This window comes from Cetorhinus maximus, chromosome 1 (genome assembly GCF_964194155.1).
Source record: "Cetorhinus maximus chromosome 1, sCetMax3.hap1.1, whole genome shotgun sequence".
Lineage (NCBI taxonomy): Eukaryota > Metazoa > Chordata > Chondrichthyes > Lamniformes > Cetorhinidae > Cetorhinus > Cetorhinus maximus.
Window position 1 is genome coordinate 191,222,615 of NC_135879.1, and position 12,421 is coordinate 191,235,035.

The 12,421-nt window shown below is 40.8% G+C and overlaps 1 protein-coding gene across 5 annotated transcripts in view; it reads left to right on the forward strand.

Annotated features, from left to right (window-relative positions):
- kiaa1328 (KIAA1328 ortholog) overlaps nucleotides 1-12,421 on the forward strand; it is a 275,580-nt gene that overhangs the window by 64,286 nt on the left and 198,873 nt on the right. For all 5 annotated transcript variants that reach the window (XM_078551400.1, XM_078551422.1, XM_078551406.1 and 2 more), the window contains one exon: nucleotides 2,666-2,781. In XM_078551400.1, the coding sequence (XP_078407526.1) occupies nucleotides 2,666-2,781 (116 nt within the window). The remainder of the gene's footprint in view (nucleotides 1-2,665; nucleotides 2,782-12,421) is intronic.

Below are 12,421 nucleotides of genomic sequence, written 5' to 3' on the forward strand. Positions count from 1 at the left end.
TGAATCCCCCACTATCCACCTTCTTGGAGGGGGTGGGGGCATGGGTGGGCAGTGGTGGGGGTTGCCATTGGCCAGAAACTGAACTGGACCAGCCATATAAACAATGTGGCTACAGAATAGATCAGGGCTGGGAATTCTGCAACGAGTAACTCACCTGGTTGAGTGCGGCTCCAACAACACTTAAGCTTAGCACCATCCAGGACAAAGCCCATTTGATTGGCACCCCCCCCACCACCTTAACTCCTTCAAACACTGACACACACTGACAGTGGTGTGTACCACCTACAAGTTGCATTGTAGCACCTCACCAAGGCCCATTCAATAGCATCTTCCAACACTGCAACCGCCAGCACCTAGAAGGACAAGGGCAGCAGATGCATGGGAACATCACCACCTGCAAGTTCCCCTCAAGCCACACACCATCCTGACTTGTAACTATATTGCTGTTCCCTCACTGGTACTTGTTCAAAATCCTGGAACTCCCTCCCTAGCAGCACTGTGGCTGTACCTACACCACATGGACTGCAACGGTTCCTGGAGGTGACTCACCACCACCTTCTCAAGGGCAGTTAGATTTGGGCTGTAAATGCTGGCCTAGCCAGCAAAACCCACATCCTATGAACGAATAAATAAAACATTTATACTTGGAAAATTTTGATTTTTTTTTGCAGATTTTTGTGGCTGTATTTTGATGGCTTTTTTGGGATTGCTATATTAAAATATATTACAGGTAATAGGGGAGTGTAGATAAATTCGGTTTTATTTCTTAAGTTGATGCCTTTTTTTGTAAAACAATTAACCCATGAAAACTCCAAAGGTGGTTCCGGCTAATTGGTACCTTGTCCAAGTGATTCTTCATAAATGGACCTTATAACAGCCTTTGACCCGGAAGCACCAACAATAAGAAAATGTTGTAATTACTTTAACATGTTTTGGGAATCTGTAATTAGTTTTGAAAATGTTTGAAAGGGGCTTTTAGGAGTTTGTATCAATTGTAATGTGATCATTTATAATTTTTGGATAATTCGAAATAGAGGTCAATGTGACCTAGCAACCCTTTACCTGGAAGCATTGCCAACAAAATCCCCTCTTCACCTCCTGCCCATTACCTTAAATCTATACCCCCTGGTTATTGACACCTCCACTAAGGGGAAAAATTTCTTCCTATCTATGCCCCTCATAGTTTTGTATGCCTCTATCAGGTTCCCCCCCCCGCCTCAGCCTTCTCTGCTCTAAGGAAAACAACCCTAGCCTATCCAGTCTCTCTTCATAGCCGAAAAGCTCCAGCCTAGGCAACATCTCCTCTGCACTCTCTCCAGTGCAATCACATTCTTCCCATAGTGTGGCGACCAGAACTGCACACAGTACTCCAGCTGTGGTCCAACTAGCGTTTTATACAGCTCCAATATAACCTCCCTGCTCTTCTCTTCCATGCCTCGGCTAATAAAGGCAAGAATCCCATATGCCTTCTTAACCACCTTATTTACCTGTGCTGCTGCTTTCAGGGATCTATGGACATGTACACCAAGGTCCCTCTGATCCTATGTACTTCCTAGAGTCCTACCGTTCATTGTGTATTCCCTTGTCGTGTTAGTCCTCCCAAAATGCATCACCTCATACTTCTCAGGATTAAATTCCATTTGCCACTGCTCTGCCCATCTTACCAGCCCATCTGTATTGTCCTGTAATCTAAGGCTTTCCTCCTCACTATTTACGACACCACCAATTTTCATGTCATCTGCGAGGAGGTGTTCAGCGAGCCGAGTTAAAGAACTGGATTCTTGACTGGTCAGATAGCATATTTAGAACTGCTGCTGCTGTTCTGTGAAAGCCCAGAATCGATAATACCATGTAAGTGGTCCTGGTAGATCCATGCTATCATGACTGATGGGAGCTGAGAGTTGAGAAGGTCCTGGAAAGAAATGCACTATTGTGTAGAAGATTGCAAGTACAGAACCCTGTTAATGCGGATGCTACTGCCTGTGGAGAACTGGCTCAGCCCTCAAAGCAAAGGGACTGGAATTTCAAAGATGATTGGAGTTAGAAGAACTTTGTGGCTGAGAATGTTGGTTGTGCAAGTGGAATGGACTGCCCAGAAACTGAGAGACAATCTTTGTGATATTTGCTGTTCCATATGTAATTTATAGTTTGTACCGACTGTATTTGCTTGTTAATTTATGTTTCACTTGCATTTTTGGTAATTTATTTGTTTAGGGATCACTTGGTAAAGTTGGTTCATTTGGTTTATGGATTCCCACAGGGATTGTAACAACCTGGACAGTGAGTTTACTGGGATAATTTGTTGAGGGTCTTGGCAGGCAAGCAAGCCAGATACCTTTCCTGACTGGGATTCATAACATTCCAACAGGAGTTGCTGAACTGTGTTTTGGCCTACTTGGTATGATTATTAAAACCAGTTGTATCGTTTAGATACCACTCTGGCTTACTGAAGCCAACTCATCATATTCCAAGAATTGAGACAAAAATCTAGTATCCTGTATGACATTGTAATTGCAGTGGAAAGTGCTAATGAGAAACTAGAGTAATTACTTTTCATCAAACATGGAGGAGAATATATGAATGAAGGTTAAGTGCTGGAAACATTTCAGTTTAAAAAAAATAGCTAAAACCTAATTCTTGTGTTTTTATATGCTTATCTACCTAGAGTAAGTGAAGAGAAAGAAGAAACTGTGGAACGATTAAAGGCTGAACACGAATCATTTGAAAAGAAAATCAGAGAACTGGAGGACCAGAATGAAGTCATTGTGACCGAGCGGGAAGATATCCTTAACTGGTCTAAAATTTTCAAACTGGTCTAAAAGTATTATGTACCATACATTTAGTGGAATACATCTGTATTCTATGTGTTCAGAATACATAAATATAATTTGGGATAAATTGGATATAGCGCAGTGCCACTTTAGTTCAAAATCTTACAGTGCCAGCCTCTAATTTTGAGTTTGTAGAATAAGTTGGAGGTTATTTAGCTTCACAATGTTGCATTTTTAGCAACCAAGTTGATTGACTGTAATTTATCCTTTTCTCTAAGGATAAATTCAAGTTTCATAAGTCAAAAATGTAATCTAATTAGCACATTGTGCATGTTTACAGTGTACCCCATTTGTGACCACGCAGTTTGTACAGTCATTGGAGAGAAGATTTGAATTTTTTTTTCTTTGAGTGGTTGGGATCTGGAATGCTTTACCTGAAATGGTAGTGGAAGGTGATTATATGAATAATTTTAGAGAGTTGGATAAGTACTTGAGAATGAGGAACTTTCATGATTATGACAAAAAGCGGGGGTGTAGAGCTAAGCCCAACGACTCTTTCAAAGAACCAGCACATCATAATGATTTTGAGCAAGTCTCTGATACTGACCTTCTGTTCTTTATACATAGTGCAAGATGTTTTGCTAAAGATATACATGACTGGCACTCAAAAGAACCTGGCTGAAATTTGGCGAGTTATTTGTGGAGTTGATTTATATCATCATTTAAATTCACTTTTTTTAACATTGAATTCGAAGCATTTTTCCACATTGAACCAATACTAAAGTGTTTAACGCTACAACAAAGTATCAGTTATTTACCTTTCAAAATCGGTATAGATTATGGGCTGAATTTTCCAGACATAGAGGGCAGAATTTTGCCCTCGGCTTGCGGGATCGGCGGGGGCGGGCGGGTGTGGTCGGGAAGTTGACCACCACCCGCAATCGACAGCGCACCGCGATTTCACGCTGGTGGGCCAATTAAGGCTCACCCAGCGCTAAGCGCTGCCTGTGTGGGCGGGGGGAGGAGGGCAAGCAGGCCTAGCCCGATCTTCATGCATGCATGTGAAAGAGTGCTGAACAATCTGCCTGATTTACTGAACTGCCTTAGGGAGATGAAGAATACATTGAAAAGATTATTAAACAGCCGAAAAATTTAATGAAACATGTCCCCTCATGTGACTTTGTCACATGAGCAGGGGCATGTTTTTAATTAAAAATTAAAATTTTTATTTCATTTGTATTTGATTTTGGAACCTCATCCCGCATGTGGATAAGGTTTCCAAAAAATGCAAAGGCCGCTTGGCCTTTTCGCCTGCCCATCAACTATTAGGTTGAATGGGCAGTGAAAAATTAAGCACAATTGATAACTTAATGGCCTTAATAGGCCTTTTAATTGTTGGCGGGCGCGCGACTACGTGTTGACATCGGCATGCTTGGCCGACGTCCATGTGCGTCATTTCATGCTTGGCCGGGTTGGGCATGCACCCGCCTGCCAAGCTAAAAATTCTGCCCTCAATCTTTTTAGCCATCTGGGCCATTTTTGAGTCCGTAACCCAGTCCATTAGAACAATGTGCTTTCCGGGTCAATTTTCTGGAAAGCGACAAATTAGATGGCTGCCTCCAGGTGCTGCCCAATTATGGGCGCTGAATGGGTTGAAAGGGAGGGAGGGCTAATTAGTGTGCTGATAGCCTTCACAGCAGTGTGCTACTGAGGCAAATGTCTCAAAGGAAGGTGGAATGAAATGGCTATGAGAAAAGGATGAGGAAACAGACAGCCATCTCTGCACCTTGAACACAGCCTGTGGAGCAGTCTCCAGGAGCTGCTTTTGCAATGGCAAGCCTCTGCCTGTGGATGCCCACAGCATGCTGTTTACACCATTATATGATCAGATTACACCTTATTTTCATGGCGCTCTGACCTCCTACTCATTGCCTTCTCTGAGTAGCTGAGGTTCTGACAGTCTGGGACTCATGCATTGCACTTGGAAATTTGCTGCTAATCGGCCATTTAGCAAGCTAAATTGACTCCCTGCCTCTACTGGGCAAGTTGTTGTCACTGCATAGAATCTGTCTCTGGGAAAAGCAGGAGGTGTAAGAAGCACATTGGGGAACTGACACAGTGTCTTTCTTTGCTATTTTCCCAGTACCCTCTCCGCATCCCCGCCTCCAAACCCGCCTCTGAATCCCTGGTAAAATTTTGCTCTGTGGGGTTTTTTTAAATCCCCCTAATATTGGATACCATCTATATACTTTTTGTATTTGGTGTGTTGTGTTTTTTTAAAAAAAAAACACCTGAAATGCCACACGTGGCATCACACCTCAAAATGTCAGAATTTTTTGGGTATAAAATAGTGATAAACTGAAGTAATGGCTTATTTAGGTCACAGATAAAACAGCTGATTGCCTAAAAGTGAATATATCAAAATCAGTTTGAAAATCACCAATGCTGAATGAGTGAATAAAAAACTGAACAGTCACATTACTTATTTTTTTTTTAAAGTTACTTTTGGCAAATTGGTGCATAATACGAAATGAGCAATCAAATTGACAAATAATTCTATGTAGTTGGTTTGAGTTTGAATTTTTCCCATAACTCTGAAAGAGCTGCATCTGGCACACCTCGCTACTTAATCATTTGAACACCTAAAAAGTGATACTTATATAGGAACTTGAGAAATAGGAGCAGGAGAAGACCATGTGGTCCTTTGTGCCTGCTCTGCCATTCAGTATGATGGCTAATCTTATGTTTTAACTCCACCTTCCTATCTGCTCCTCATACCCTTTGATTCCCTGAGAGACCAAAAACCTGTCTACTTCAACCTTAAATATATTCAATGATGACGCATCCACAACCCTCTGGGGCAGAGAATTCCAAAGATTCAGAACCCTTTGAGTGAAGAAATTACCCCTCGTCTCAGTCCAAAATCATTGATCCGTTATCCTGACACTGTGCCCTCTTATTCTAGATTCCCCAGCCAGGGGAAACAACGTCTCAGTATCGACCCTGTCAAGCACCTTCATAATCTTGAATGTTTCAATGAGATTACCTCTCATTCTTTTGAACTCCAGAGAATATAGACACAATTTACTCATCCTCTCATCATAAGACAACCCTCTCATCCCAAGGACCAATCTAGAGAACCTTAACCGTACTGTGTCTAATGCAAATATATCTTTCCTTAAATATGTGCACAGTATTCCGGGTGTGGTCTCACCAAAGCCCGATATAATTTTAGCAAGACTTCTTCATTCTTGTACTCCAATCCCCTTTCAATAATGGTCAACATGCCATTTGCTTACCTAATTGCTGCCTGTACCTGCATGCTGACTTTTTGTGTTCTATGTACAAGTACACCAACGTCTCTCTGAACATCAACATTTACCAGTTTCATGCCTTATTAAAAATATTTTGCTTTTCTATTCTTACGACCAAAGTGAATAACCTCACACTTGCCCACATTATGCTTCATATACCACCTTGCCCACTTTAGAAGTGTGTGCCAAATGCAGCAAGTTGCCCACTCACTTAACATAGAAACATAGAAAATAGAAGCAGGAGTAAGTCATTTGGCCCTTTGAGCCTGCTCTGCCATTCAATATGATCATGGCTGATCCTCTATCTCAATGCCATACTCCCACTTTCTCCCCTTTCCCTTGACGCCTTTAGAGTCTAGAAATCTATCTATTTCCTTCTTAAATATATTCAGTGACTTGGCCTCCAACAGCCCTCTGTGGTAGAGAATTCCACCTGTCTATATCTCTTTGCAGCCTCTTTGCGTCCTCCTCAGAATTTGCATTCCCACCCAGCTTTGTATTGTCAACAAACTTCAATACATTACACTCTGTCTACTCGCGTAAGTCATTAATATAGATTGTAAATAGCTGAGCCCCAGCATAGATCCTTGCTGCACTCCACTAGTTACAGCCTGCCAACTTGAAAATACCCCAATTACCTCCACTCTCTTCTATCTGTCTGTAGAAGGCTTGAATGGAACATAAACACTGGCATGGATTGGTTGGGCCGAATATACCGTGTGTTCTATATAATTGTGCCTTTGCCAGTTGTTCTGTGACAATCCATCTGGAACAGAATTTATGTAGTTCAAGTTTGAGTACTTTATCAATTAACTCCTTTAACTTTTTTGAAGACCTTCTCTAATCTCATGTACAATTTCATAGTTTCTCTCTTGACATTTTTCCTAACCATTTTGTAACCCTTTTTCCATCTTCTTCTTTGTTGTCTAAGTGTTTGGTGTGTACCATTCTTCAGTTTCAGATTTTCCCTTCCTTCCTTTCTCTTCCCTACATCCATGATATATCATTACTGGCAAATTTATTCTTGCTTTTTAATAGGATGTATTTCTCTTGGACTCTGATCACTGTTTTTAAATGTGTTGCACTGCTGTTCTATTTCTTTTGTCAATATTTTTTTCTAGTTTATTTCCCTAGTTCCTTTCACATAAACTCAATCAGCTATTTTCCAATTTATTACTTCGCTTAATCTTCTTATGTTGTGACTGTTATTGCCTAGCTTTTCTTCTGATTTTTACTCCTTTTATCTGTTCTGGTTCCTTTCCCAATACCAGATCTATCAGTGCTTCCTCTGTTGTTGGGCTTTTTACTTATTGGGTAAGAAAGGAGTCCTGCACACATTGTAAAAGAAATTCATTTCCTGCACCCCTTTGGCTACCTCTTCCTAGTCTTTTGGGGATTGTTAAAATAACAATTATGGGAGATTTTATGCAAGCTTTTCAATCTGACCCGTTTGGAACAGGTCACTTTCCTTTAATTATTTCACATATTGAGTTACATATCTCTTCCACCACCTCCTTTCCACTATTAGATGGTCTGTAGTTATACCCCTATTAGCATGATCGATGCCTTACCTTTTTATTCAATCCATATGGATTCTGTTTCTAACCTATTTGTCCCTTTTTGCACTGCCATTGTTATTTCTAAATAATATGGTTGCCACATCACCCCTTCCCTATCCTTTCTGATAATGTTATAATCTGCAATATTTAGTAGCTAGTCCTCTTTATTTTTGTTATTTCTGCATCTGGTTTTTCGCTATGGATTATTGCTTTCATTTCCACTTCTATTTTAGATGCTGTGCACATTGCTGCACAATTTAATTTGTATTTAATAGTTGTTCCTTTTGCTTCATTTTTAACAGTTCTTTTATACCTCTATTTTATAACTATTTGTTCCCTGACCATTTATATTACTACTCATTGTGTAAATTCTGTAGATATAAGGTTGCTCTTGCATAGGACAGAAATACAGCTGATATTGCTGAACAGTTCAGCAAGCTGCTGCCAGTTCTTGGCAATTGAGTTGTTAAAGGGAAAGATACATAAAGTTCATTGATTAGGTCAGGCCATTTTATAACTGTTACTGTACAAAGTTATGAATTATAATCAGCTCCTGTGAGTTATACAAGTTATAATCAGCTCATTCACAGAAACATTATCTATTGTTTCACTTTCTACCGGATGTTCGTATCAAATGTTTAAAGTGAGGATGGGAAATGTTGGAGTGAAATGTTGTTTTTCACTTAAAATATACAGGGCTATGTGCTTGCGTTCGCTGCAACATTATTCTCTGTAAAATGTAGGTTGGTTGGTATGAGCTAGTTTGATCACAATGACAACTTAAGTGACATTATTTTTCATGAAAGATGCACCTTGGTGTGATGGTGCTTTGTGTGTAACCTTATCCACTTCAAAGTGACAAGCTAGGAAAACCAGTGCAAAAACTCAAGTTATCTTTTCATGAATGGAAACCGGAAATGCTGGAAATACACCGCGGTCTGGCAGCATCTATGGAGAGAGAAACAGAACTGACATTTCAACTTGCTAACTTTTGATTAGAACTGGAAAAAGTTAGAGATGTTATAGCTCTTGAGCAAGTGAAAGTGGGGGATGATGGGATAAAGGAAAAAAGGGAAGGTATGTGATGGGGTGAAAGGCAGGAGAGATTAAATGACAGAAGGGTTGATGGTGCAAGGCCAAAGGAAATGGAAATTAGACAAGTATAGCAACAACAGATGTATCTAGAGGAGGTGTGAATGGCGCAACCATGAACAGCTGCCATCCAAAAGAAAAAATAAGAGAAAAATGAAAGGAAAACAAAATAGGGGCAGGGATTATGGTCTGCAATTGTTGAACTCAATGTTAAGTCTGGAAAGGTTGTAAACTGCCTAATGGAAAGATGAGGGGCTGTATCTCAAACTTACATTAAGCTTCAGTGGAACATTGAAGGAAGCTGAAGTCGGACCAAGGTGGGGAATCAAAATGACAGCTGACTGGAATCTCAGGGTGATGCTTGTGGTCTGAACAGAGGTGTTCTGCAAAGCAGGCATCCAATCTGCATTTGGTCTTCCCAGTATAGAGGAGACTGCATTATGAGCAGTGAATACATTATACTAAATTGGAAGAAGTACAAGTAAATTTCTGTTTCAGGTGGAAGGTGTGTTTGAGACCTTGGAAGGTGGGAAAGGAAGAGATAGAAGGGCTGGTGTTGCATTTTCTGCACTTGCATAGAAATATGTCATGGGATGGGGAGGGGGTGTTTGGAGTGATTTGAGGAGTGGACTGGGACATCACAGAAGGAATGGTCCTTTTGGAATGCTGAAAGGGGAGGGGAAGATGTGTTTAGTTTTGACATCACGCCGGAGATGGCGGAAATGGCAGTGGATGATCATTTGAATACGGAGGCTGGTGGGGTGGTAGGTGAGGCCAAGGAGAAATCCTGAGGAGAAGAGATGAGGGCAAAAGTGGATGAAATAGAAGAGATATGGTCAAGGCCCCTCAACCCCTGTTGGGGAGAGTCCTTGGTTGAGGAAAAAGGAAGAGTTATGTCCAGAGAAGATCTACCATATTCCTAACTTTTAAGATACAAACTTTATTCAATGTGGCTCTTTGAAATTAACTTTTTCTTTTTAAAATGAACCATATGCTGCTGCAAATATGGCTGCTGAAGACCAGATGACCTGCCCTGTATATTCGAAAGCTGACCCACTGTCTAACAGAGGTAAAAGGGCACATACCAGATGAAAAGGTGATAACTATGCACACCCTGAGACCATCAAAAATGATCCCAAATTGAATGGGTCTTTTTTGAAATGAAGAAGAGTGAGTGCTGTCTTAGCCATCCATCAGGATGAATGTCTTAGAACAATAAACCAGGATGTGGCTAATCAATCTTAGACCACCACCCATATTTGGAAAAGGAACTGAAATTGAGGAGTCATATGGTAAGGCAGCCATTTGTAATCTTTAAGTGCTGTCTTCAGAGACACACAGCAGCAGTACCATTAATGCTTTAAAAAACGAGGGGCTGTAACATTGCAAGGTCTCCTAGCCTGTTCCATTTTCGGTCCACCAATATAGCAAACTGACCTCCTGGTAACGAGACTACAAGCAACTAACTTCATGAGCTGAAGAAAGTCTAGCCCTTCAAGAGAATTCTGAAATGACTTCTGCGCATGACTTTGGCTGTTGTATTCACCTAAATTACCCTCCAGGAGTGAAGTCACCGCCTTCATCAGGCCTGCAATGTGTGTTTTCCAGAACAAGACAATCCCGTGAATTATGAACTATTCATTTTGCTTATAACCTGTAAAAGTATACTATTCTCTTCGACTGTACTTTCCTTAGAGTGTTTGTGTGTGACTGTGGGAGTGAGTGCCTTAGCATTAGATTTCAGGGTGAGCACAGAAGTAAATAATCCTCCTTATTTAAACCCACAAAAAGCTTGCTGCTGGTTACTCAAATTGTCCACAAACTCAGGTTAAAAAACACACACATCTTCCTTTCAAAAGCTTATTGATTGTGGCTAGTTGGGAAGGGAATGGGAATTTCAGCAGTTTTCTCACCCTGTCCGTAACAGAAGTCAAATCAGAAGCATTAATATAGTAGTTTGTATCATTGGAACAGATGCAAAGGAGATGCAGAAACTGGGAAATTGGAATAGAATCCTCACAGGAAGAGGTGTGTGAGGCAGTGTAGTCATGGTAGCTGTGGGAGCCAGTGGGCTTTTAGCGAATATTGATAGACTATCCCTAGAAGCAAAGGCAGAGAAGTTGAGGCAGGGCAGAGTTGGAGATGGAGCATATGAAATTGAGGGAAAGAAATTGGAAGTTATGTTGATAAAAATTTTCCAGTTCAGTGCGTGAGTAGGAAATGACATCCATACAGTCATCAGTGTACTGGAAAAAGAGATGAGGGAGGAGACCTGAGTAGGTTGGAACAAAGAATGTTCTGCATATCCCACAAAAAGACAGGCATAGCTAGGATTCAGGTGGGTGCCCATAGCAACACCTTTTACTTGGAGTAAGTTATCTTTTCACTTCATAAACTGTCATTTATTACACTTTTTTGGCAGGTAGCAAAAGTAGCCTTGTGGTTGTACATTCACAATTGCTCTAGAACTAACAGTACAAACCAATTCTGCAGGAAAACCCAATTTTTTGAAAAGGGAGAAATTGATAATTCTAAACAAGTTTATACTGATAGGATAAAAACATTTTTATGGTACTTGTAATAAAGTTATACAACTTAAAAAGGGAAACTTGTGTGAATTTTAGTTAAGAACAGAAGCTAGTATTTGAGAAACCTTTTCTAATTTTGATCTTTCTCTTTTCGTTCCCGGCCTCAACCCTCCCTTTTACCCAGGTTTGAAACTTTATACAGCAAAGTTATAGCCCTGTGTCCTTCACTCAACAGGGTTGCAGTAATTGCAAATTGCACATTTTTATGATCCTTTCATCACGTGAGCGTTGCTGGCAATTTAGAGTCACAAAATGAAGTTTGTAAGGTTATGATGTTTTGGGACACTTTAATTTTGGGTCAAATGGAGGAATGAAGGGTTTCAATGTGACCTGTTCTGAATTCTGCCCGACAACAAGCTTGGGTGGCTTGGTTGTTAAAAGTTAATAGGGTGAGGGGGGCAGGGGGGAGCAGGTTGCCTTACTGGGAAGAAGGTGTAAAATATTCACACATGTAAACAATGGCCAGGTTAGCTGCACTGACATTGGATTGACTGTTAGTCTCCAAGAAACGGGGATTTTAGGCATGTCAGGTTTTGTAAACAGTTATACTTCAAACTGTCTTTATTTAATTCCAAAATAGGTTGGAGTTGGAGATCTAGATTAGCATTTAACTAATTAGCATTTCTAGCTGGATACAGGGCCCATGTGATTTATGTTGCCATGGAGATGGGTTTTGAGAAGGGAACGTGCATAACAAGCCATTGTAGTATTGGGTTACAGGGTTTTTCATATGAGATCCCTGAACAGACAGGTCAGTCTTTTGTGGGGGGAGAGAGAGAGCGAGAGCAGAAGCAGATAAAGCGCTGGCCCTGTTGGTCATTACGTGAAAAGTGGATGGGAGCTCGCTCTGAGATCGAAGAGACTGAGTTTGTGAGAATTTAAACAAGATTGGAAGACTTGCCTACCACCTTCTATGTCTCCAATTTGTCCCTCACCATGAAGGTCAGTTCGGGGATTAGCATTTATCAGCTGGAAAAGGGAAAAGCAAGCAAGCCATCGGGAGGTGAGAAAACCTTTGGACTGGTTCCTGGAGAATGAAGTGTCCACTTAGGGGATAGAGTAAAGTATAACCATGGAGGGGAATTTTCTGTCATTTT